This window comes from Pongo abelii, chromosome 19 (assembly GCF_028885655.2).
Source record: "Pongo abelii isolate AG06213 chromosome 19, NHGRI_mPonAbe1-v2.0_pri, whole genome shotgun sequence".
Lineage (NCBI taxonomy): Eukaryota > Metazoa > Chordata > Mammalia > Primates > Hominidae > Pongo > Pongo abelii.
In genome coordinates, this window is record NC_072004.2 from 65,648,943 (window position 1) to 65,674,534 (window position 25,592).

General features: G+C 47.7%; 3 protein-coding genes across 6 annotated transcripts in view; 2 read left to right on the top strand and 1 right to left on the bottom strand.

Annotated features, from left to right (window-relative positions):
• On the top strand, positions 1-17,413 carry LRRC59 (leucine rich repeat containing 59). The gene is made up of 7 exons (XM_003780536.5): positions 1-1,338; positions 3,566-3,625; positions 5,657-5,815; positions 6,053-6,157; positions 10,450-10,522; positions 13,314-13,487; positions 15,375-17,413. The coding sequence occupies exons 1-7, from the start codon at positions 1,234-1,236 to the stop codon at positions 15,620-15,622; spliced, it is 924 nt and encodes a 307-aa protein (XP_003780584.2). The 5' UTR covers positions 1-1,233; the 3' UTR covers positions 15,623-17,413.
• EME1 (essential meiotic structure-specific endonuclease 1) lies at positions 17,168-25,499 on the bottom strand. Of its 4 annotated transcripts, none has more exons than XM_009251618.4 (9): positions 25,442-25,499; positions 22,707-23,508; positions 22,497-22,624; positions 19,965-20,063; positions 19,751-19,872; positions 19,422-19,539; positions 19,079-19,194; positions 18,149-18,338; positions 17,168-17,887 (listed from the first exon to the last, which is right to left on the bottom strand). In XM_009251618.4, the coding sequence occupies exons 2-9, from the start codon at positions 23,482-23,484 to the stop codon at positions 17,711-17,713; spliced, it is 1,728 nt and encodes a 575-aa protein (XP_009249893.1). In that variant the 5' UTR covers positions 23,485-23,508; positions 25,442-25,499; the 3' UTR covers positions 17,168-17,710. The 4 variants fall into 4 exon arrangements, 3 of the variants coding, with proteins under 3 accessions (XP_009249893.1, XP_054402562.1, XP_054402563.1); XM_054546587.2 differs by having other exon boundaries at positions 19,422-19,578; XR_008519611.2 differs by lacking the exon at positions 17,168-17,887 and adding an exon at positions 18,869-18,980 and having other exon boundaries at positions 18,206-18,338; positions 19,422-19,578.
• The window catches only part of MRPL27 (mitochondrial ribosomal protein L27), a 5,555-nt gene continuing 5,271 nt past the window's right edge, over positions 25,309-25,592 (top strand). Inside the window, exon 1 of the mRNA XM_002827386.6 lies at positions 25,309-25,588. Within this exon, the coding sequence (XP_002827432.1) occupies positions 25,540-25,588 (49 nt within the window). The 5' untranslated portion in view covers positions 25,309-25,539. The remainder of the gene's footprint in view (positions 25,589-25,592) is intronic.

Below are 25,592 nucleotides of genomic sequence, written 5' to 3' on the forward strand. Positions count from 1 at the left end.
TAGCTAATATTTATTGGGTACTTACTAAGTGCCAGTGACTGCTGTAAGCTCTTGGTGTGTTTTACTCCTTCAGTTCTCCCCAACCTCTGTTAGCTACATGTCTCATAGATTGATTCATAGATAAGACTGAAGCCTGGTGATTGTCTACGGTTTTATAAGTAGCAAGTGGCAGAGCCAGGATGAATACCCAGTGGATGAGTATTAGTGCCAGAGGTCCCACTTGGCCATCAAGCTCTACTGTCTCTGATGATAAAGTAGCAAACGGGGCCCTAAGTTGGTGGGTGGGGGGGCTAACTCAGTCTGGCGTTCACGGTGTTCAGGGGAGATTTCCTGAAGGACTAAGGAATTAGCTAGACAGAGGTGAGTGGCGGGGGAGGGAGGGCCATCGCTGGGGAGGGCCAGACGTGGGAGCCACCTCCCGGAAATCTACACAGCATCTAGGCCAGGCATGGACTGGAGCGTGTGAGGAAGCTGCGAAAGCAGGCAGGACCCAGCTTCCAAAGGAAAGTGGTCCGTATCCTAGAGGTAGCTGCAAGTTTGAAGGGTTTTACGCAGGGGAGAGACTTGGCCAGATTTTTAGAAAGATCACCGGGGAGCTGGGTGAAAGTGGATGGAAGGACAGAGACAAGCACTGAGGCAGTGAGTGGGGAGGAGAGAGGAGAAATTCAGGAAGTCGAGTTTTCCCCATGATGGTTATTCGGGGGTTAAGTAGAGGACAGGGAGCAGTTTTGGAGGACACCCAGCTTCTGCTCGTAATCAGGGGGATTGGGGTGATCTGATGAGGTCAGTATTGGATGTCAACCCAGTCTTCTGGCGCCCAGTCTGTGCCCTTTTGCCTCGTGGCACTGCCAGCAATAATGCCCGCGGGCCACCGGTGAACCGAGCTCGCAGCCTCCAACCCCACCCCTCCGGCGGCGGCGACGTGCAGTGCATCACCCTGGGCACCAGGGGGCGTGCCCGCACACGCTCGGGCCGCTCTGGCCCAGCCCATCTCAGTGGTCGCGGAAGGTGACGTGGACACGGAAGTGGTCGTCGTCGCGGCACCGGTGGGAGCTAGGCGCGGGGCTCGGAGTGCGGCCGGCGGGCGGACGGGCGGAGGCGGTCTCGTATCGGCGGCGACGGAGGGCTCAGGCGTCGTCGTTTGGGTGGGGGGCCGCTGAACTGACAAGCGACATTTCAGCTCCTTTCACCCGCCGGAACCCCGGAGCCGGGGCCCGCTCAGCCGGCGTTACCATGACCAAGGCCGGTAGCAAGGGCGGGAACCTCCGCGACAAGCTGGACGGCAACGAACTGGACCTGAGCCTCAGCGACCTGAATGAGGTCCCGGTGAAGGAGCTGGTCAGTATCGTCCCGCGAGGCCCAGGCGCCCACGTTCGCCGGGCGCTGGCCCCTACGTGGGCCACCTACTTTCCTCTTCTTTAAAAACATCAGTTTCCTTTTCTTTGAAAAGAAGCGGGGTGCTGGGACTAAGTGCCCTAGGAGGTCGCGTCCAGCCCAAGGTTCTTCCCGGGATGTACACGTGTCACTTTGGCGCAGTTCCAGAACATAGGGAAGATCTGCTTCTCTGGCCCTAGGCTTTTTACAGGCCAAGAAGCGAATCTGTCACCTTTGAGGGGCTTTCACAGCGCCCAGCTCCGTGCCCGACTCTGAGTGGGAGCACGCGGTGCAGTTACTGGATGTATTCGAGAATGAATGAGTGACTTGTTCCGGGGGAGTAGGCCTCCTGGTAGACCTGGGTGTGGCCCAGAACCTGGCTCTTCTAGGAAGCTGGCAATTCCAGCTGGCTGCCCGAGCCGTGAGGCAGCCTACCTCGAAGAAAGTAAAGTCTCCCCACAGCTTGGCTGGTAAAGTCTCATCCCAATTCCGCTGAAACTGGCAGGAGTCCCCTTCGCCCCTCTCTCCCCCAACCTTTCCCCTGTAAACTGAGGCTTACAGCTCCAGGGAGATTAGTAGGCATCTAGTTTTGTCAGCGTGGAACTAGTTCCCACATCCCTCCTTTTCCTACTCCGTTTCCCCTCCCACCCCCGCCAACGCCCTACTAGACTCACTTTGAGTGACCCACACTTTGCTTTCTGCCGTTGATAAATTACATTTGCCTTGGGCGCTGGGCCCAGTCTTTCTTCCACCGTGGACGGGTATTGCGGTGGTTAGAACCGGGTTCCCAGCCCCTCCCAGCTCCATTGCTTAATAGCTGAGTGCCCTTGGCAAGCTAGTTAGCCTTTATGCCTAGATCTCCTCATCTATACAATGGTGATAATAGTTTCCATCTCATACGCTTATTGCGAGGTTAAATACCATTGTAATGGAAAATGCTTGGAAGGAGCAAATACTGATACTTGTAGCTGTTATTGTGTTTTTCCCACTGTAGTATTTAGAACTTTTTAGGTGGTCAAACTTCACTTTTACGACTTTGTAACAGAAAGTGCAGGTTGCCAGAGGATCCTTAACTGAATATATGCCTGCTTTTCTACCCCAGGAAGATAGATGGCCAGGCTTATTTCACCCTGCCCTAGGACTGCTCTCTGAAACCATATACTCCAGGCATTTGAACAGCCCAGCATTAACCCTAGGGAGAAAGTTTTGCTGAGCTTCTCCAGCCTGGACACCATGGGAAAATAGAGATGGGCTGTGAGGGCCTTTTTTTTTTTTTTTTTTTTTTGATGATGGAGTTTCGCTGTTGTTGCCCAGGAGTGATCTCGGCTCACTGAAACCTCCGCCTCCCGGGTTCAAGCGATTATCCTGCCTCAGCCTCCCGAGTAGCTGGGATTACAAGCGTGTGCCACCATGCCTGGCTAATTTTCTATTTTTAGTAGAGACAGGGTTTCTCCGTGTTGGTCAGGCTGGTCTTGAACTCCTGACTTAAGGTGATTGCCTGCCTCGGCCTCCCAAAGTGGTGGGATTACAGGCGTGAGCCACCGCACCCAGCAGGGCCTTGTTTTTTCACTCTGTCATTCACTCCGCTATTTACTCGATCAGTCATGATTCAGGCAACATGTATGGATATTGAGTACCTGTTCTGAGGAAGGGCCTGAACTGGGGAATATGGAAATTGCAAAGCTTTATTAGACACTGTCCCTGCCCTGAAACCTAATAAGAGGGATGCTGGGTAATATTTATTTTTAAAGTGCTAGGAATAATGTTTAAGAATCTAAATTTTGCTTGCCTGCCTGCCTGCCTTCCTTTCTTTTTTTTTTTTTTTTTTTTTTGAGATGGGGTCTCACTGTTGCGCAGGCCGGCCTCAAACTCTTGGGCTCAAGCGATCCTCCTGTCTCAGCTTTCTGAGTAGCTGAGACTATGAGACTACAGGTGTGAGTCCCTGTGCCTCGCCTAAGGTTTCCCTTCTTGGAGGTTGTACAGCCACATCCCTTCTCTTTGCATTCTTCCTTAGATCATGGTTGACTGGCTTATTTTTCCTCTTCTTCCCAGGAACATTACTCTTTACTGCCATTTTAAAAAGGCCTTTCCTAATCATGGGAACATTCTCTGGAAAATGCTTCATTAACAGATGTCACTGAATTGTTCCAGGTGTTGGTCTGACAGGTTTTTCTCATCCTCTTTTACCTAGGCTGCCCTTCCAAAGGCCACCATCCTGGATCTGTCTTGTAATAAACTGACTACTCTACCGGTAAGATTGGCATGCAGCCATGACTCCTTCTGGTGCCTCGGATGCATCTCCTTCCTGTTTCGGGGGTTGAGGGGGGGTGGGAGGGTGTCATAAGGCATAATTTCAGGATAGGCCTACAGACAGGCTATAGCTAAATCTGAGTGTGTAGGGGAGGCACAGTGGAATGGGGTGGTTAGTCTCAGTGGGAAAGGAATTGAGGTGGAGGCCTCATTCTTCAGAACAGTGGTAAGTCAGGCCACAGAAAACTAAACTCAACAGGATGCTGAGTAACTTACTGGGCTCATCTTTTTTCTACATTATTTTATTCCTCTGAAAAATAGTTTACCTCCCTACTGCATAAAGGATGCTAGAGACCATTTTGTAAGTTGCTCTGCTTTCCAGGGAGAAAGCTGTGAACAGCTTCCTTGTGCATCTTTTGATGGGGAGCAAGAAAGAAGGTGATTTTATGGGCTACCTTGTCATTATTCTCCCAAAGGACTTGAATTCGTTGAGATTTGCTCAATTTGGTCAGCACATTCAATCTATGATCAAATCCTTTTTATTTTTCTTGCACAACGTCTGCCAGTTTTCCTTCCGCTCCACCTATGTAGACAGTGGATTCATTCAGCCCCTCAGCCTCTCCGACATAGCAGCGCTCCTGCACGGTCAGGCCTAAGTGTGCTGCTATTGCCACTTCTGCCCATCACTCTAGCCGTGCCACTCCTTGCTGTACTCCAGGGTGACTTCCTGTTTGGCCCTGGCTGTGGCTCAGGGGTCGAGTTCAGAAGTTGGCAATGTCCTCATTTGGATTATTAGTCCACTCACCTCTCAGTATTCTCCTAGGCCTTGCTCATTGTCCACAGTACCTTCTCACAGCTCATCAAAAACTGTTTCTAACATTCAAAAAGCATCTGAGATCTCACTTCTTCCAGAAAGTATTTTGTGTTGAATAAAAGAAGAATATGTTGGGAGCTGTGGTTCATGCCTATAATCCCAGTAACTCAGGAGGCTGAGGTGGGAGAATCACTTAGCCCAGGAGTTTGAGAGCAGCCTGGACAACATAGCAAGACCCCACCTCTAAAAAAATAAAAATAAAAGCAGGGTAGCAATTCCTTGCAGCCGCACTCCTTCTGTATACTTTGCCAGATGGTCATTCAGCCAAGTGCACTTTTCGATCTGAGCTTGTTCTGTTGTCTGCACTGACAACTTCCATTTCACTCTGCATTGCAGATCCACTGGCATTTCCAAGTCCCTAGAGAGCATGAATAGTGCCTCATTAGCTGAGGTTGTACCATCGCTTTCAGATGGGTGCTTAGCAAAGGTTTAATGTTGGGGGATGTTTTGACCTGTGTTGAGAAAGAGCCAGGACTTGGGTAGGATGGACCCCAGCCCGTTCAGTTAGTTATTCACAGAATGTCCATTAAGCACCTGTGGTAAGTACTGTGCTAGGCGCTGCAAATAACAAGAATCAGACTGAGTACTCCAGGAGTGCCTGATCTTTTTAAGAAAATGAACGAGCACGCTGTTTTGACAGATCCTACGGATGGTGAGCATAGGGTGCTGTGGAAGGACAGAATGGGTACCACACCTCTCTAGGAGCAGTGTGGAGGGTGGGCTGGAGCAAGAACTGAGAATGAAGGAATAGTGTTTTGTGCCTACTTTGTGCTAAGCCCTTTTCCATACACATCTTGGTAATTATCACCAGGAGTGGTAGGTGTTCTCTGCATTTTCATTTGAGGAGAACGGCTGCTAACGGTAGAGCCAGGATTTTTACAGGGGGTACCTCTGACTTGAGGGCTTCCAGACTGTTACACCAAAGTGTGTGAGCCCAAGGCTTAGATGAGGAGTGTCCAATCTTGTGGCTTCCCTGGGCCACATTGGAAGAAGAAGAGTTGTCTTGGGCTACACATAAAATACACTGATGAGCTGAAAAAGGAAGAAAAATCTCGTAATGTTTTAAGAAAGGTTACAAATTTGTATTGGGCCACATTTAAAGCTGTCGTGGCTCGTGTGTTGGACAAGCCTAGCTTAGGTTCTCTCTTTGGATCCTAGTCGGATTTCTGTGGCCTCACACACCTGGTGAAGCTAGACCTGAGTAAGAACAAGCTGCAGCAGCTGCCGGCAGACTTTGGCCGTCTGGTCAACCTCCAGCACCTGGATCTCCTCAACAACAGGCTGGTCACCTTGCCTGTCAGCTTTGCTCAGCTCAAGGTAACAATTTGTGAACCAGTGTTTCACGGCCAGATATGGCAGAGAACTCAAGGACTCTGGAGCACGGCCCTGAGAAAGGCTGACAGAAATACCCCCTTGTTGGTCCTGCCTCAGATGGCGCTCCCTATATGTGGAACACAGAGGGGCATTCTTCCTGCTTATTTTGTTTCACCCCGAGGGACTATGTATGTGAACTCGGGCTTAACGAGCCTCTTTGCCCATTGCCCATCTCTTTAGAACCTGAAGTGGTTGGACCTGAAGGATAACCCCCTGGATCCTGTCCTGGCCAAGGTGGCAGGTGACTGCTTGGATGAGAAGCAGTGTAAGCAGTGTGCAAACAAGGTAAGCACCAAGCTGCCTCCCTGGTGGCTCCTTACACACTCCCCGGGGATTTCTCCTCCTCCTGTTTTTCCCTCCTAGGGCACCTGGAGCTTTGTGTGGAGTTAAGCATTCAGGTCCGAGTGAAATATGTCCACTATGAGCCTGTCAAACAGAGACCTTTGTTTCTGCATTTACTTTATTTTTTTGTTTTTTATTTGTTTTGAGACAGAGTTGCTCTGTTGCCCAGGTTGGAGTGCAAGTGGCACAATCTCAGCCCACTGCAACCTCCGCCTCCCAGGTTCAAGCGATTCTCCTGCCTCAGCCTCCCGAGTAGCTGAGATTACAGACGCCTGCTACCATGCTCAGCTAATTTTTGTATTTTTTAGTGGAGATGGCGTTTCGCCATGTTGGCCAGGCTGGTCTCGAACTCCTGACCTCAAATGATCCACCCACCTTGGCCTTCCAAAGTGCTGGGATTATAGCCATGAGCCACCGTGCCTGGCCTGCATTTACTTCGCAAGTCGCAGAACAAGACTGCCTTCTCTACTTCCTCTCTTAAGAAGCCAGGACCTTGCATGATGCAACATGACACTGTGTGGACAGTTGTTTTAACAGTACCAGGGGGTTGGGGGCTGTGGCCTTTCTGAGGCACAGTCGTAGGAATGTTGATAATAAAAGTGATGATAAAGGTGTTATAGCTGTAAGTTTATAGCTGTAAGCAGGCACGTCCTGGGCAGACCTGCTATTTGATTACAGTTGAGTCATCTGACATAGGAGTGAGGAACTGAAAGCAGCATGCAAGACAACCATTGTCTGTGGTCAGTAGCGTGGAAGGTGCCGTACCCTGCCTATTAAGAACAGCATTATACCTAGCTCTTAATAACTCCAACTATAGTCACTTTTTCCCTCCAGCTTTGGAACAGATTGCTGCTGCTTCAGCTGAGCACCAGATAACTTGGCTATGTTTAAGGTGCATGTTGAACAAAAAAGACTTAACTTTAAATACTAGAATTCATGGGTGAATGATGAGTCTCTGCTGTCTCAAGTAGAGAGTAAGAGAGTAAGATATTTCTTATCATTAGCTCAGAGCTTCTTATATAATCTCGTCATCTGTATCATCTCTTATTACAACAAATCAAGCACAAAGTTAACACAACCAAGTAGCTAAGATAAGAGTTTTCCCTTAGATCAGAACAGTATAAGTGATCAGTGAAATCCTCTTTTGAAAACTGGGTGCTGTAGGATTGATGTCTGTTCTGCAAGTTGACAGTAGCTACCATTGATTACTCTTTCCTTGTCCTGGATGCTTTCCATGCACCATCTCACAATCCTCAGAGCTCTGAGGAGTCGGCATTACTTTCATTTCTCTGACACAAGAAACCCTCAGCATATACACACCTTTCATTCATCCATCCATCCATTCATTCAGTAGGTAATATGTGGAACCATAGGAAATTGATGATATTCCACAGTTTTTGACATACAAAAATAATTTTGATTGAGTACAAAGGCCTTTTGTATTTGCATATGTCTTTCAGACAAAGCTCCAGGCAACATAGTGGATGTGGTAACTAAAGCCATGGTCCCTGGCACAGCTGTCCTAGAGCTGCAGCACACCTTTAGGCTTTGTAGGGAAATGGCCTGGGCCAGTCAGAATCAGGTAGTCTGTCTGCAGGAATTAGTTTAGGTCTTACTAGCTCTGACCAGGTAAGACCTAAACCCTGGTGGGTATATGGGTTAGTCTTAATCTGCTTGGTACATATTAAAGCAACTTTTAAAAATGATTTGTTCAATGTATTCATCAGGTGCTTACTGTATGCTATGAACTAGAGTAGCTAGACAAAAATTTACCCTCCAGGAGCTCACAGACTCCAGACTATGAGAATCTGTCCCATTTCTGCATTGCCCGTGTTTTCAGATAATTAATTTTTTTTTTTTTTTTTTTTTTTTGACATTGGGTCTTGCTCTGTCACCCAAGCTGGAGGGCAGTGGCACACTCTCAGTTCACTGCAACCTACACCTCCCGGGTTCAAGCAGTTCTCCCACCTCAGCTTCTCAAGTAGCTGGGATTACAGGGGCGTGCCACCACGACTGGCTAATTTTTGCATTTTTAGTAGAGATGGGGTTTCACCATGCTGGCCAGGCTTGTCTTGAACTCCTGACCTCAGGTGATCCACTCCCCTCACTCCTCTTCCTCAGCCAACACCCTGGACTCTTACTTTCCACACTCTCCCTGCATCATGGCAACGGGACCCATGACTTCTCTACTACCTGAGTGCCCTGAGCCTTAACTCTGGGTCCAGACCTGATTTCTTTTCTTCTCTTTTTCTTTTTCTTTCTTTTTTTTTTTTTTTTTTTTTGAGACAGACTCACGCTCTCGTCCAGGCTGGAGTGCAGTGGCGCAATCTCGGCTCACTGCAACCTCCACCTCCCGGGTTCAAGAGATTCTCCTACCTCAGCCTCCTGAGTAGCTGGGATTACAGGTGCACACCACCACGCCCAGCTAATTTTTGTATTTTTTAGTAGAGATGGAGTTTCACCATATTGGTCAAGCTGGTCTTGAACTCCTGAGCTCCAGTGATCTGCCCATCTTAGCCTCCCAAAGTGTGGGATTATAGGCGTGAGCCACTGCGCCTGGCCCAAACCAGGCCTTGAAAGGAGATCCTTTTGCTGGTCTGCTCCTGAATACTTCTTATGATGGGTGTGTGCTTGTCTGGAGGTATGCATGTCTGGAGTTTTCTAGAAATAAGAATTACATATGAATATACATGTCTGTCTCATGCGCATGCATATTCAAATGTAATTGTTAAGTGCAGTAGTAAAACAAGACCCTTTTGCTAATAGTTTGGGTTTTCTTCTTTTTTCTTACTCACATGGTAAAGAAAATAAGCAGCAGTACTTACTGAGCACATATAATGCCAGAGATTATACAAGGCAGCCAATACAAGTTATATTATTTATTCTTCACAACACTCCCTGGAAGTATATCTTATCTCTGTTTTCTCGATCAGAAAATCGGCTCAGAAAGGTTAAGTCACTTGCCAAGGTTATACAATAAGGGGTAGTCAGGATTGCGTTGGGCTCCAAGCTTACACTCTGTCCCCTACAGCCAAAGAATACCAGCTTTAAAAAAATACAAACAAAAAAGGTCTTTACCTCCTCCACCCACCATAGCGAGAATCTTTGTGATTGTGTGGAGGTCATCCATGAGCGAGTTGATGTGGATCTGGGGAGCTCAGATTGCCGAGTACAAGTGTGCTGTGTGTAGGCTTCTCTCGGGGCTGTCCTGCATGTGGTGAAAGTGTGTGCGACAAGCTCTGCCCTAGGAATGCAGGGGACTGTGCTCAGGTCTTAGCTGTGCTGCTTTCTGGCCATTAGCAGTGGACAAATCACCCTATGAGTCTTGGTTTTCTTCCTTTTGAAATGGGAATCAGCCATTCCTCATGTATGTATTAAATGCCTGCAATTAGCTAAACTCTGTGCTAGCCACGCCCCTGTGTGATACCTACAGACCAGACAGCGGTTCCTGCCATTAAGGAATCTGCCATCTTATGACCAAGCCAGGTAGGTAGCAAGTGGCTACAATGTCCTGTGTTGGATTCCACAGGAATAGATGGAGGGGGACTTAAGGTAGCCACAGGAGGGGCAGTCAGGAAAGCGTGTTGGAGGAAATGCTGTTCCCAAGTTGTTGCTGAGGGTCATATGGAATCATGCATGTGCGAGTGAGTGTAAATGGCAGAACTTTTTACAGATTCGAGTTGGCATTGTGTTTCACTTTTTTCTGACAGTTTTAATGACCTGGGCTCATAACACTCTTCTCCAACTAAGGTTGGCACAGTAATTTTAGGATACAAAGATACAATTAACTCCATTAGTTTGGTGGTGGTGGTGGTGGTGGTGGTTGTTTTGAGATAGGGTCTCAGTCTTCACCCAGGCTGGAGTGCCATGGCATGACCACAGCTCACTGCAGCCTTGACCTTCTGGGTTCAAGTGATCCTCTCTCCTTGGCCTCCTAAGTAGCTGAGACTACAGGCATGTGCCGCTGCGCCTGGCAAATTTTTTACATTTTTCTGTAGAGGCGGGGTCTCATTATGTTGCCGAGGCTTGTCTTGAACTCCTGGGCTCAAGCAGTCCTTCCACCTCGGCTTCCCAAAGTGTTGGAGTTACAGGCATGAGCCACCACATTCAGCCTAACTCTTATTAGTTCTACATTGCTACCATGATAATCTGGAAGCCTGAAAATAGTCTGTTTTGAGACTTCCCTGAGCAAACGTGACTATGAAGAGCACTACTTTCCTCCTTTTCCTTTGCAGGTGTTACAGCACATGAAGGCCGTGCAGGCAGATCAGGAGCGGGAGAGGCAGCGGCGGCTGGAAGTAGAACGTGGTAGGTGGCTGTCCGTCTTGTAGTTATCTTTCAGGTCCTCATCCCAGCCAGTGGATTCTCATGCTTCAGGAGCTGGGATCCAGTAGAATAGTCATGAAGAACAGTTAGTGGGCGGTGGGGGGACAGTATTGTGGTGGATGGTATCGTCTTTATCTGATGAATCTCTCTTTAGTCCTGGCTTCTCTGCTGAGCTCTAGAGGCAGTCAACTGCTTATATTTCATCTCTGCTTGGAGGGTTAATAGGCATTCATATGAAATGTGGCTAAAACAGATTCCTGATGGCCCTTCAGTCCCTCCCAGTGTTCCCTGTGATAGGAAATCACTTTCCCTGTAGTTACTCAAGCCTGAAATAGGAAAGATGTTAATGACTCCTTTTTTTCTATAATTCCCACATCCAATCTGTCAGCAAGTCCTGTGTGGGACTGTTTCTCCAGCTCCGGTGCCATCTCTAACCAGCCACCATTCTGGGACCACCACAATACCTTCCAGCATGTCTCCATGATGCTGCCATCTCCTTAAACTCATTCTCTTCACAACAGTCTGGGAGATCTTTTTACAACATAAATAATTATGCTGCTACTTGCTTAAAACCCTCTAATGGCATCCCACTGAACTTAGAATGAAATCCAAACTCATTGACAAGGCCAGCAAAACCCACCTTGGCCCAAGCTTACTTGCCTGCTCTCCACCGGCCTTGTTGCACACACAAGTGAAACTGGGCCATTAACTTCAGCTTGAGTACACCAACTGCAGTCTCACTCGGGGTTTTGCTGGGTTTCCTTTTCCCTTAGTCTCTTTAAGTGCTGGCTTCATAATCCCACATCTCTGCTCAAATGTTGCCTTAGGTTAACTGTAACCCTTTTAGAACCACTGGACTAGAGTAGCCATTCTACCTGTCACTCTGTCATACCCTCTGCTAGTTGTTTTTTTTTTTTTTTTTTTTTTTGAGACAGAGTCTCACTCTGTTGCCCAGGCTGGAGTGCAGTGGCACGATCTCGGCTCACTGCAACCTCCGCCTCCTGGCTTCAAGCCATTCTCCTGCCTCAGCCTCCTGAGTAGCTGGGACTACAGGTGCCCCTCTGCTAGTTTCTTTAGGGCACAGATCACTGTCATCGTTACATTCACCTGTTTATTGTCTCCTCTAGAAAGTAAATGATATAGGCACTGGAATGTGGCCTGTTTTCTCCATTGCTGCATCTCAAGCACTTAAAATAACCTCTGGCATAGTAGGTGCTCTGTTGACTGGCTGGCTGACTTCTGAGCCCCCTCACTGGAGGACTCCTGTGGTTCAAGAAGGGATGTGTACAGTACTGATTACAGGCAGTCCCTGAGAGCACCATGCCAAGTTATAGTCATCCCTTATTACGCATGGCCACTGTGGCAAGACATACCCGTGTTTACTCTGACCCCTGCTGCCTTCACCTCTCAGTGGCCCATGTTCCCTAGAGGCTGGGTGGAGTGTGTTCTTGGCATTCTGGTGCCCAGCTGGAACTTGGAGCTTGTTTCTACGTGGAGAAGCAGTGGAAAGCTACAGTATTTACAGTAGTACTATTCAGCTACATTATGGCTAACATAGACTTTTAAGCCCTAAAAGGACATTTAACCATCATTTGTGGCATTCTGGCTTTGGAAAAATGTATTTCAGACTTCCAAATAACTAATTTGGAAATGCATTTTTAGAACCCAATAATTTGGAGGTTGTAATTTGGAAGTTTGTAAACATGCTTGAACCGTTGAGTAAATCTGAATGTGTTCCTGTGTTCAGTTCTCAGATTCATGAGTTCAAGCATTTGTTTTTTAAGACTAGTCAAGTGCAGGCTGGTCCTAGTGCAGTGGTGTTTACAACTAATTCATCACAACCAGTTAGAGATTTCTTTCTTCCTTCTCCACTCCCACTGCTTCACTTGACTAGCCTTAAAACAAACAAACAAACAAACAAAAAAACCAGTCAGTGCAGTAGTAAGAAGGTAGGTTCACTTTTTTAGAACAACATTGCCATTGTTACTTTTTTTCTTTTATTTTCTCTGAGGCATGGTCTCACTGTCACCCACGCTGGAGTGCAGTGGCACAATCACGGTTCACTGCAACCTCCACCTCCTGAGCTCAATCGATCCTCCCACCTCAGCCTCCCAGGTAGCTGGGACTACAGGCATGCGCCAGCACACCCAGCTAATTTTTTCGTTTTTTTATAGAGACAGTCTTGCTATGTTGCCCAGGCTGGTCTTGAACTCCTGACCTCAAGTGATACTCCCAGCTTCACCTCCCAAAGTGCTAGGGTTATAGGCATGAGCTACTGCTCCTGGCGTCATTGTTTCTAACCCTAAACTTGAGTGCTCATTTTCTCTTCTCACTTGGCCCCCCATGCCACATTCATTTCTGAAGCTTGGGAAGATAGGAGTCCCATAGAAAACTGCCATGGTTTTTTCTCTTCATAGCTGAGTTCTAGAAGGCAATCAGTTGCTATGCCTTCTGAGTTAGTACCTAATTCTAGAGGAGCACCACTTATCCCTCATGGCTTTCTTAGGTCCTCCTTGTTATTTTACCCTAATTTCTCTGCTGCTTGAGGATAGGAACCTCGTAATCAGAAACCATTCGGCAAACCCTGAGAGCAGCTGCTTTTGGGGAGGGCTACTTCCAGGAGCAGAAGGATGGCTGTTTCCTTTGAATATTTCTTATGTGAACCATGGCACCAGGGTAAAGGTGGCAGAATCTGTACTTTTAATCACTTGGGAAAGCAAACTGCTGGAGTGTTTGTGGGAGAGAAGTCAAATTTTGGTATGTTTTGTTGTAGAGGCAGAGAAGAAGCGTGAGGCTAAGCAGCGAGCTAAGGAAGCTCAGGAGCGGGAACTGCGGAAGCGGGAGAAGGCGGAAGAGAAGGAGCGCCGGAGAAAGGAGTATGATGCCCTCAAAGCAGCCAAGCGGGAGCAGGAGAAGAAACCTAAGAAGGAAGCAAATCAGGCCCCGAGTAAGTTTTCTGCCTGTTGTAAGATTCCAGCAGGGGTACAGTGGAGACACTCAATGTTTCCAGGCATAGACAACTGGGTGAGCAGGCCTGCAAACCTTAGATAAAGTACACTCTAAAGCTTGGGAGTGGATGAGAAGGTTTGGTTACAGGGAATGAGGGACTCTTCTAGGGAGGCAGTGCCCAGCTTGTTTGTTTCTCTAGTGTCCACATACTTCTGTGCAGGTGTTTGGGTCAGATGTGTCTTGGAGCATTCCCAGAACAGTCTCACTTTTTTTAGAGGTGAGGTTCCAAAATCATTGAGATATGTAAAAATCACACACATGGTCAAGTTTCCTTTTTTTTTTTTTTTTTTTTTTTGAGACAGAGTTTCACTCTTGTTGCCCAGGCTGGAGTGCAATGGCGTGATCTTGGCTCACTGCAACCTCCGTCTCCTGGGTTCAAGAGATTCTCTTGCCTCAACTTCCAAAGTAGCTGGGATTACAGGCATGTGCCACCACGCCCGGCTAATTTTGTATTTTTAGTAGTGATGTGGTTTCTCCATGTTGGTCGGGCTGGTTTCAAACTCCCGACCTCAGGTAATCCGCCTGCCTCGGCCTCCCCAAGTGCTGGGATTACAGGTGTGAGCCACTGTGCCCGGCAAGTTTACTCTTAAAAGTGCCTTACAGTAAGGTTCTGTGTCTCAGGCCTTTAATCCCAGTGCTTTGGGAGGCTAAGGTGAGAAGAGATCACTTGAGCCCAGGAGTTTGAGACCAGCCTGAGCAACATAGAGAGACTCTGTCTCTACATAAATTAAAAAATTAGCCAAGTGTAGTGGCACACACCTGTGGTCCCAGCTACTTGGGAGGCTGAAGCAGGAGGATCATTCAAGACCAGCCTGGGCAACAGTGAGACCCCTCTCTGCTTGAACACTAGAGGAGTCATTTGGCCTGCATTCAGGGAGCCACATTGTATAGAAAACACATTTTTGTGTTTTACCTGAATATGGTTGAATTTCGTTAGTGACCTGGCTCCACATGCTGCAGAGGGTCAGATACCCTCTGGGTGAAAAGGGACCCCTGAGGGAGAGGCAGGTGAGGGAAGGAGCTCTGTACAGAGAGTGGAGGCCTGTGGCCCTGCCCCTACTCACCCTTGTCTTGAACAGGACAGGGCCACAGGCCTCCACCTTCCTGATCTCACTGGTTTTTAATTTCCTTGTTGAAAATGAAGATCATACAGGGTAGTGATAAGGATTAAATGAGGAAGGAGGATCATGCAGTTCCTGGCATTGTGGATGCTCAGTCAAGTTTTTTAAAATTTTGTCTAAAAATCTCAAAACTAATTTTTTTCTAATTAAAAATGTAACATATGTTCATTGCAAAGAATTAAGAAAAGATACTTTCTATCTAGATACATATATCAGAAAATGGCAACCACCTGTACTCCCCCATTCCTAGAAATCATCACTGCTTACAATATGGTGTATTACCTTTTGGGCTTTCTTTTTATATACACATTATATCATAATAATGACAATAATGATAAATCCTGACCGTGTTTCCCCAAGTGGACAGTACTCTGTCAGCGCTGGATGCCTCCTGATAAGCCTCTCCCTCTGTGATCCCAAGAGGCGTGATCACCATGTTACCAAGGAGAACTTAGCACCCTGAGGGCTGTGGGCCACATGAGACACACAGAATGAGTGCCAGTTTCAAATCTACCCCCTTGAGATCCAAGGGAAAAGTTGTTTCTGTTTCGGTCTCTGGAGACATTTTTTCTCTTCAGGGCCTGGGGAGTTTTTGCTTGAGGAAGGAATATAGGTAGATCTGCACGGAGGAGACTAGCAGAGATTGGTATAGAGCAGGTCTCCTCTGACTGAACTTGTTTTGTCTACTGTTACTGTTCCTCCAGAATCTAAGTCTGGCTCCCGTCCCCGCAAGCCACCACCCCGGAAGCACACTCGTTCCTGGGCTGTGCTGAAGCTGCTGCTGCTGCTGCTGCTATTTGGTGTGGCGGGAGGGCTGGTTGCTTGTCGGGTGACAGAGCTGCAGCAGCAGCCCCTCTGCACCAGCGTGAACACCATCTATGACAATGCGGTCCAGGGTCTACGCCGCCATGAGATCCTCCAGTGGGTCCTCCAGACCGACTCTCAGCAGTGAGCTTGTCCCCAGCACACCTGCTGCCTCCCAGCCTTGGAGTTTGGATTCCTATGGAATTGGGTTCTGCTGGACACAACCTCTTTTTAGCATCAGACCTACCTGCCATCATCAAATGGCTGCAGATTGGTACATGAGACCTCCTCTTTGTAGGACTTCTTCATTCCTTAGTCAGGGTTCCCTGGTGGAATGAGGAGAAATGGGAGGTGGCAGGGGGGCGCGGGGGGGCAGTTACCTGCATGCCTAAAGGAGTAGGCTTGGGGGTGGGGAGAGAGAAAACATAGCCTTTTCTAGTTGTTATACAAAGCTGTGTAAAGGCAAGGCTTGTTTGTACTAAATGGTCAGCTGTCACTACATTTATACTTTTGTATGCCACAAACCCTTTCTTTCATTCCTCCCTGGGAATCAGGGTAGATCAGGAGGAACTGGGGGGGACTAGAACACCACACTCAGTAAATCCAGTCTAAACTGGGAGGTAGGGGTATTCCTGTTTTCTTCAGTACCTCAGAGATGTAAGCATGTTAGCAGCCACACAAAATCTCTGGCTATGAAAGGGACTTCATGACCATCCAGTCAAATATGACACTTGCAGACAGAGAAACGGAGGTCTTCCATGACTTGCCTGGTCTCCCAGCTAGTTTGAGGCAAAACTGGATTCCCACTCTGGTATTCTTTCTTCCCTTTACATCATTTTCCCTCCTTTATAATGTCCTGAGAGACTAGCACTCACACCAGAATTGATTATTCCTCAGGCGAAGCATAGACTCTTTCATGGTAGACAGATTTCGTGACTCAGAGATAGAAATCTCTTGCTATCATCAAGTCATGGGCAGCTCCTGTGGAGTCCTGCCCAATTTATGTGGCTTCCTTAAAATGGCAACCGTCCAGGCTCCTTGCCTCAATTTTAGAGCATTAACTCCCTAATTGCCAGTAAGCAAGGAGGTGGATCTCTGCAAACCTACACTGTCTATGACAGCTCTAGTTGTACTTGGTGTGACTAAATACCTCAAAGGCAACCTGCTTTTGCAGGTTTTGAAGTGTCAGCTTCATAAGACACTGAGGTTTAGAATTGTTTGATTCTAGACCATAACTGAAGGGCATAAATGGAAACAGGAAACGAAGGGAAACAAGTAGCATCATGGAGCTGAAAAGTGGTGCATCACCCAATGGCTAGCACAAACAAGGATCGCACTGTCCATTTTCTTGTCTGCTAGATTAAGCATTTTCTTGCCTCCTTTGCTTCATCTTTTCACAACAGCTGGATAGAGGGATCAGAAATGACTGACAACAGCTGGATAGAGGGATCAGAAATGACTGTGTCATGGTGCTCATTCACTGCAAACTCCCAGTTGCAAGCTCCTTGGCTCCCCCGGAGGGAGCAAGAATCTCATAGTTCAGAGACAGAGAGGGCCTTTTAGCCCTAAAGACCTTTTGGATGGGACTGCCACTCATGACTGTCCTGATATTGGAAGAAAGGACTTTGTTAATCTTCTCCCCCATAGCTCTGCTGCGTAGGTCTACACCTTACTCAGAATCACTACACATTCCTTTAGTCTTCCTCCAAGCTCCAGAGCCATTGGTACAAATGCTTTATTGAAACTAAATACATAATACACACAATGAGATGAAGACAATATAGAAGTCCGCATAGTCATCATAATCCCATTCCTTGGCTGGTTGAGGCAGCTCAGTGGCTGAGCCCAGTCAAGCCAACCCGCAGCTTCACTCACGACTTCAAGATTTGATGCTAATTCTTTTGGATTTCTACAGTTATTAAATAAGTGTTTGAGTGGACTGTCTTTGTTCCTTTGTGTTTTGAGGGCTGGCTGGGTAGGAGTGGGGGTGGTTTGTCTGTGGCTAGTGAATTTTTGCCAGGAGAGGAACATTAAATGCCAAAGGTAGGTGGCAGTATTTCAGTCTCTGCCCCAGCTGATAGGCAGAGACCTTCACAAATAATAAGACCCAAGAAAGACTGGGCCTCACCTAAGCTTGTGTTCCAGGAGGTGCTGCCAGTTTCTTCATTGCAGTCAGGCTCTGAGGTTGGGGAGGTGGAAATTTCCAACTTTTCATCCTCATCCCTGAGAGCTAGAATCAGTCAGCACTATCTAAAGAGAGATGTGGCTGTAAAGTGGTCATCTGAAGGTAGATACGCCTGGATAGCTCTGGTCCAACGCGGCGAGAAGTGGATGTCACACCTTCCCCACGGCGCACCTGTATGTCTGCGAGCAAATTCTGGCGTTCTTGCTCCGAAAAACACTGCCGATAAGCCTGGAAGTGGCAGATGACCTCTTAATATGGTGCCATCCATGGTGATCCCTTCTCCATGAGCATGGAGGGTGCTACGCTTGGCTTGGGGCATGAGAACCTGTCCTCCCTCCCTGGGTCAGCATTAGCAACATTGATCTTAGCAGGCCTGCACTGCTGACCTGTGAGGCCTTTGTGGGCCCTCAACAGTTGTCTATGGAAATCTGGGGGCCCACTGAGCCCACAGGCAATGGGCAGTGTCCCCTGAGCCCTGGAGCGGCATACCTGTACCAGGAGCTGTGGGGAGGGATAGGCATTCACAACTGCACTGGCCATTTCCAGGCTGACTCGGTTTAGCTGCTGAATCTGTCTCCTCCAGACTAGTGCGAGTCCCCTGCCAGCACGGTCCACCTTCACCCCTCCAGCCCAGTCACTCTCCACACAGAAGGAGAAGGTAGTTTCATCTCGGAGCTTCCTGCAACAGCGTAGTTGGAGAGCTGTAAGTTGCTCATTACTCTTCTACACCTGTTCCCCTCAAGTGGGAACTGAAAAACCCCCCCACTGACCTTGGAAGAGGTGGGCGCCATGTTACGTCTGGCCTTTTTGTGCCTTTGACAATTTGAGTGCTCACTTTGTTCCCAGGTATAGGGCCAGTTGCTGATTCATTTAAAAACTACATCTAGTCCATTTTAGTAGAAGAAAAGATACCAGATTCTTTGGATATTTGGCAATCTGGAATCTATTTCTGGTTCTTCTAACTGCTAGGAGCTTAGACAAGTCAATCTCTTCAGGCCTCAGTCCCCTCAAGTATAAAATAAGGGACTGGATTATCTCTGAGGTCATTTACTTATTTTAAATTCTGACAATGAACACTTCTTGAACTGAGTAGGCTAAAAATTTGCTTTCCTAGTGCTTGTTACATTGTGATCTGACCTGTAATTAATCCTGGTAACTTGGCCTATGGTAACCTGGCCTATGATATCAGCCTGCAGAACACATACTTACATATAGGCGAAAGGAGAATATTTGAAAAGGGGCTAGGCTTGAGGACTCTTCTCAAGAATCTCCAGTGTGAGGTCAGCTCCTTCTGCCTCAAGCTTGAGAGACAATGGGCTGACTGCAGAGATGAGGGGAAAGGGACATTTGCTTTGACTGCAAGAGCCATGGTAAAGGACAAGGCCCAGCGTGGAGGCTGGACTTGCTGGGGTTACTCACTTGAAGGGCACCTCAGCCACAGCCTTTGTGAATGCGCATGTGAAGTCGGCTAGCTCTTTCCAGCTCTGCACAATTTGAGCCTGGGCTTCTGTGTGTAGCTGCAGATCCACCAATGCCTAGAAACCCAAAAGCAACAATGGACTGGAAGGGTAGGAAGAGACTATCTGCAAGTCACTGTCCACTAAAGCCACACCCCAGCCCCTTGGCTTCCTGTTTGGTACCTTCTCTTAGTCAGTGCCAAGGCAGAAAGCAGTATGCAGCAGGCATTTTATTCTCTTATCAATAGCAAGTCTCAGGTGACCAGTGAGTGCCCAGCCCAATTCAGGCAACAGGACGTTCTTACCTCTTCAGCGTCTACCCTGGATACCATGGACCCTATGCTGGCCTCTGGTTGTCTCTGCTGCTTCTCCTTGGTCTGTTTATTTGCTCCCTGTTTCCCTCTTCTTGGAGGATTCTGAGCACTGGTGCAGGGGAGGAAATCAAAGAACAGCAGCTCCAGGCTGAAGTCAGGCAGAAGATACGGAAGAAGACTGGACCAGAGCATCCCCCCGGACTTGTTAGAGATAGACTACCTTGCAGAGTGACCTACATCTGCAATGAATAAACTAAACTCACCCCTCTTGGCCCAAGAGCTGCCCCTTTTAACATGAAATCACCAGGGCAAATCCAAACCTGAAGCATTTCTCCTGATCCACAATCACCAGTGACAGAGCTTTCCCTGCTGTCCTTGCCGTGATGTCAGTTACAAAGCCCTGAAGCGTTTCCTTGCCTTTCATAGTGCTGTCCAGGCTTCCCTGCATGAAGGGGCAGAAATTGCATTAATACTTGCTTCCTAGTAAGAGTCAGCCTTCTGTTCCATGTCCTCCCACCCTCTGGCTCTGCCCACCTGCTTTCCATTGTCGATCATGGACACAAATGCCTCTGCCCGGAGCAACACCAGTACTGTTGGCTCCTCCACCCAGTCCTCTCCGTCCTGCCAAAGTACCTGGAACACAGCACAGGGAGGGAGGTCAGCAGGTATTGAGCACCTGTGAGAGTGGCCCAGGTCTTCTGGGTGAATGAACTAACTCCCACCCCTTATGCATTATCCTTTCTGGAATGAAGTCACTGTGGCAAGAAACAGTGTCGCTGTCCCTCCCAGCCCTCAATCATTCAGTCTTGGTGCCCTGCATCTCAGAGACAGTGAATAAGAAAGGAACATAGCAGCCGGGCGCGGTGACTCACGCCTGTAATCCCAGCACTTTGGGAGGCCGAGGTGGGCAGATCACGAGGTCGGAGATCAAGACCATCCTGGCCAACACGGTAAAACCCCGTCTCTACTAAAAATACAAAAATTAGCTGGGTGTGGCGGCACGTGCCTGTAATCCCAGCTACTTGGGAGGCTGAGGCAGGAGAATTGCTTGAAACTGGGAGGTGGAGGTTGTAGTGAGCCGAGATCATAACACTGCACTCCAACCTGGCAACAGGGCTAGACTCCATCAAAAAAAAAAAAAAAAAAAAAAAAAAAAAGGAACATAGCAGGCCAGGCACGGTGGCTCACACCTGTAATCCCAATCGCAGCACTTTGGGAGGCCTAGGCAGGTGGATCACCTGAGGTCAGGAGTTCAAGACCAGCCTGGCCAACATGGTGAAACCCCGTCTCTACTAAAAATACAAAAATATTAGCTGGGCGTGGTGGTACACGCCTGTAATCCCAGCTACTTGGGAGGCTGAGGCAGGAGAATCACTTGAACCCAGAAGGCAGAAGCTGCAGTCAGCCGAGACCATGCCATTGTATTCTAGCCTGGGCAGCAGGGTGAAACTCTGTCTCAAAAAAAAAAAAGAAAGAAAGAAAGAAGAAAGGAACATAGCAAGTTGAAAGGGGCTGGGGCCAATTTGTTCTGTACATTTTGAATACGGGAATGGAGGGAAGGGAAACTCTTCCAAAGGATTTAGTACAAGTAAATCACTCTGGCTTTGAGGGTAGATGCTGTGAGCTGAGTGGTCCTTACAAACACATAGGTTTTTTTGTGACAAAGACAAGAATCACAAGGGAAACTTCAGTCTATGAGAGCACCTCCTGTTTATCACAGGTAGGGCATAATCAAAGTCAAGGATGCCTCAAGGCCAACAATCCTCCAGCAGTACAGTATTATGGAGTAATTGGGGAACAGGACTTTGATAGAAAGTTTTCTGATTGGGTCCCTATAAGCAAAGCAAGACCTATATTACAGCAAAGTGTAGGTTGGGGGAGCTCTGGGTTCTCATTCCCGTTGTGATCCTCAACAAGGCTTTTAACGTTTCTGAGCCCCAGTTTCCCCACCTGTGATGTGGGGAGAAGTTCTACCCTATAGGATGACTGATGGAAACACAAGAGACAATGTGGGAGTGCCTTGAGAGGGTAAGCTGCTCTATGAATATAAAGGCTTGCTAATACCCCCAGAGTAAAAAGGGTGGGGAACTGTCCTGTGTTACTGAGAAAGTTATCAGATCCAAAAAAGAAATCAAAGAGAGGAAAAAAAAATCTTTTTTCTTTTTTTATACAAGATGCTTCTGGTGAGATAAAAAAGAATCTTAGTGCCAGGCAAGGTGGCTCACACCTGTAATCGCAGCATTTTGAGAGGCCGAGGCAGGTGGATTGCTTGAGCTCAGGAGTTGAAGACCAGCCTCGGCAACATGGCAAAACCCCGTCTCTACCAAAAATACAAGCTCCACTCTGCGATCTCTACAAAAAACACAGGGCCCACATGTCGTCTGGCTCCCAGCTGGGTGTCACCAGCAGGGACCCGAGGAGAGGACTAGTGGGAAGGAGAAAAGTGAAGTCAGGGTATTTTTCCCCTGGCTCCCTCCCAGTGGGGTCACCTAGGGTTTGCTGTCCCCCTCTATGGCAGCTCATAGCTTCGCTCAAGGTGGTCCTCTCTCCATTTCTCTCTCCTGGATTCTGTTAACCACTCCTTCCCCTCATCCCTTCAGGCATAGGGATGGTAACAGCTATGCCAATGGTTCTCAACCAGGGGTGATTTTTCCCCACAAATGACATCTGGCAGTGTCTGCAGACATTTTTTATTGTCATGACTGAGAGGGGTACATTAGTAGATAGTGGCCAGGAATGCTGCTAAACATTTTGCACATCATAGGACAGCCCCCAAAACAAAGAATTCTCCAATCTAAAATGTCAACAATACTGAGGTCGAAAAACCATAAGTTGTGCTGTTATTACTGTGAGGTACCATGCTGTCACTGGTAGTTTCCTCGTACCCTGCCCATGCCTTGGCAAACAGTCCCTTTATTCAATCTTCTTTTAATTACCCTGAGTTGAATGTGCCATCTGTCTTCCTGCTGGGGCCCTGACTGATAAGTATCCTTTAAAATAAAAGGATATTTATCCTGTAATTGTAAGGGGAGGAGGGGGAGGAAATGTCAGCCAGAAAACCCCTACCTCAGACGGCCCAGCCCTTCTCCTCCAAGTGACACTGCAAGGCACAGCCTGCGCCTCAATCACACAGCGGCACTCCATGGACTGCAGTGCTCCTAGGAGCTGGCCCCCACCTTCCATCTGTAAAAGCACTGCAACAGATGGAAAAGGGACTGTCAGTGGGTGGTCCAGAAAGCAGATAACTCAGCACAGGACAAAGACACATGTGAGGACCTGGATCCAGCACTACAATGATGTGTTTTAAGCATTCCTCTGGCCTCTGGGCTTTCATCCTGGCAACCAGTGCTGCATTCTTTCTTTCCTGTCTTCTCAGGGTGCTTTCCTTCTGCCTTGCTTGTCTCTGCTGCCGGCATCCGTGTGAGCCTCTTCCCTGGACCTTCTGACTCCGCTTGGTTTTCTTCTGGGGTGGAAGGATGTCAGAATTTGTTTTAGTTACTGCCAAGCTGCTGCTCTGGCCAGGGCAGGTAGACAGGCAGGCTGGAAGCTGACGGCATGGATCTAAGATCAGGTCCTTGTTATCTGCTGCACTCCTCTCTAGGGTATCATGGAGGGGAACTTCAGGGATCTTTGGAAAGGGCTGCTTTTTCCAGTCACATGACGCACCTTCATTATTTTGATGATCCAAAACACTTTTAATTGGGGAGCTAGAGTCCTCAGGGCTCAGTTGCTTGTGGGTCAGAAACTTACATTTAAGCCTTTGAGCCAGAGGAATAAATTCTTCTTCATCTTCACTTCCACTGCTTAGCAACCTGACTGGCTGTGTTTGTGTGACAGTTTCAGCTATGTCTGGGACAGGTGGTGAAAGTAACCCTGGTGCTGGAGGACAGGAGGCTTCACAATCTGAGATGTCAACCACTACAATCTTCTCTTCCCTTTCAGGCTGTCTCCTCTTTGTTGAAGATGGTTCCTTCTTCAGAAAGGCAAATGTTGGCAACTCCTCAGAGTCACTATCACCAGAATCCAGTGAGGGTGATGACTTCTTCAGAGCCATCAGTATGTGCTATCAAATAATTCCCTAAAAGGAAAAGAGACATACAACACAGACTGGAGCATTCAATTCAGTCCACTAGCTGTGTTCCATAGCCAGGCTTTATGACATAAATATAAGATATAGAGAATACAGAAACAGAGAAATATGACATGGCCCCAACACATTCAATCTGGAACTCTAACTCCTGGTAATCTAACAGGAATCCTCCTCAAATTCTTTCCAGGTCAAGCTGAAGCATAAACAAAGTAGAGTTACCATTACAAAATTTTAATGGGGGGAGGTGGTAACAAGATTTAACACCTCCAACCCCTTGTTGATCTTCACGTTTGAAATGGAGATGTCAAAAGTTATTCTTTTTTTTTTTTTGAGATGGAGTCTCACTCTGGCACCCAGGTTGGAGTGCAGTGGCACAATCTTGGCTCACTGCAACCTCACTCCCAGGTTCAAGCGATTCTCCTGCCTCAGCCTAGCTGGGATTACAGGCGCTGTAGCTGGGATTATAGGCGCCCACCACCACACCTGGCTAATTTTTGTATTTTTAGTAGAGACGGGTTTTCATCATGTTCACCAGGCTAGTCTTGAACTCCTGACCTCAAGTGATCCGCCCGCCTTGGCCTCCCAAAGTGCTGAGATTACAGGCGTGAACCACTGCACCTGGCCAAAAACTGTTCTTTTTAAAAATTGAGATATAGGCTGGGCATGGTAGCTCATGCCTATAATCCCAGCACTTTGCGAGGCCAAAGCAGAAGGATTACTTGAGCCCAGGAGTTCGAGAACAGCCTGGGCAACATACTGAGAACTCGTCTCTACAAAAAAATACAAAAATTAGCTGGATATGGTGGCTCACACCTGTAGTCCCAGATACTCAGGAGGCTGAGGTGGGAGGATTGCTTGAGCCTGGGAGGTCAAGGCTGCAGTGAGCTGTGATTGTACCACTGCACTCCAGCCCGGGTGACAGAGTGAGAGCCTGCTTCAAAAGAAAAATAAATAAAATAAAAATAAAAATAGAGATAATTTGCACAGCATAATATCCTTTTAAAAGTGTACGTTCAGTAGATTTTAGTATATTCACAATGTTGTGCACCCGTCACCACTATCTTTATCACCTCAAAAAGAATTCCTGCAGCCATTAAGCAGTCACTGTCCATTCACTCCCTCTCCCCAGCTCCTGGCAACCATAAATCTGTCTCTATGCATTTGCCTATTCTGGATATTTCATATAAATAGAATCATACACTATGTGGCCTTTTGTGACTGACTTTTTTCACTCAGCATGTTTTCAAGGTTTATCTATGATGTAGCCTGTATCAGTAGTTAATTGCTTTTCATGACTGAATAATATTCCACTGTATGGATATGCTACATTTTGTTTATCCATTCATCACTTGGACATTTAATTTGTTTCCTTTTTTTGGCTATTATGAATAATGCTGCTATGAACACTGACGTACAAGCTTTTGTGGGGGTATGTTTTCAAATCCCTTTCGTGTATATACCTAGGAGTAGAATTGCTGGGTCATATGCAAAGCTAATCATTTCTTGAACATTTACTAACACTGTAGGTATGACCCAGGAGGAGACATGTAACCTGCCTAGGCCTCAGTTTCTTCCTTAGTAAAACAGGGATGATAACAGCACCCATTTTATAAGGTAGGGAGAATTAAATAAAATAATGCATCCACCGCGCTTAGTACAGCATCTGGCACACAGCTGGCTAAGTAGAGTAAGTTAAATGACTAGGGAGGGGGCCTCATCTCTGACCCTTCGCTGGGCCTCCGTTGACATCTGCAAATCAGGGGAGTGGGACAAGCGGGCCCCTGCCCGACAAGCTCTGCGCCTGTCAGGCTGGCGGTCCGCTGCAGAGGCTCCTGTACACCCTAGCCACCAAGACTCTGCAGAGCGGTGCTCAGGAGGGAAGCCCTGCCCAATCCGCAGGCCTGCGACCGGGGACGCTCACCTGCAACTTCTCCAGCCACTCTTCCAACTGCCACGCAGGGCCCGGAAGTAGATCTCTTGATAGCGGAACTAGAAACTTTTCGAGACCGGAAGTGAGTGATGGCAAGCATGGCGTCGGTGGTGCTGGCGCTGAGGACCCGGACAGCCGGTAA

Excerpts from the sequence above, each read along its gene's own strand:
- EME1 (XM_054546587.2), bottom strand. The coding sequence starts at position 23,484 with ATGGCTCTGAAGAAGTCATCACCCTCACTGGATTCTGGTGATAGTGAC. Across the intron at positions 19,195-19,421 it reads CCAGGGTAGACGCTGAAGAG|GCATTGGTGGATCTGCAGCT; the intron begins GTAAGAACGTCC and ends TTGGGTTTCTAG. Across the intron at positions 18,339-19,078 it reads GTGGCTGAGGTGCCCTTCAA|GAAGCTCCGAGATGAAACTA; the intron begins GTGAGTAACCCC and ends ACGCTGTTGCAG.
- LRRC59 (XM_003780536.5), top strand. The coding sequence starts at position 1,234 with ATGACCAAGGCCGGTAGCAAGGGCGGGAACCTCCGCGACAAGCTGGAC. Across the intron at positions 6,158-10,449 it reads GTAAGCAGTGTGCAAACAAG|GTGTTACAGCACATGAAGGC; the intron begins GTAAGCACCAAG and ends TTTCCTTTGCAG. Across the intron at positions 10,523-13,313 it reads GCGGCTGGAAGTAGAACGTG|AGGCAGAGAAGAAGCGTGAG; the intron begins GTAGGTGGCTGT and ends GTTTTGTTGTAG.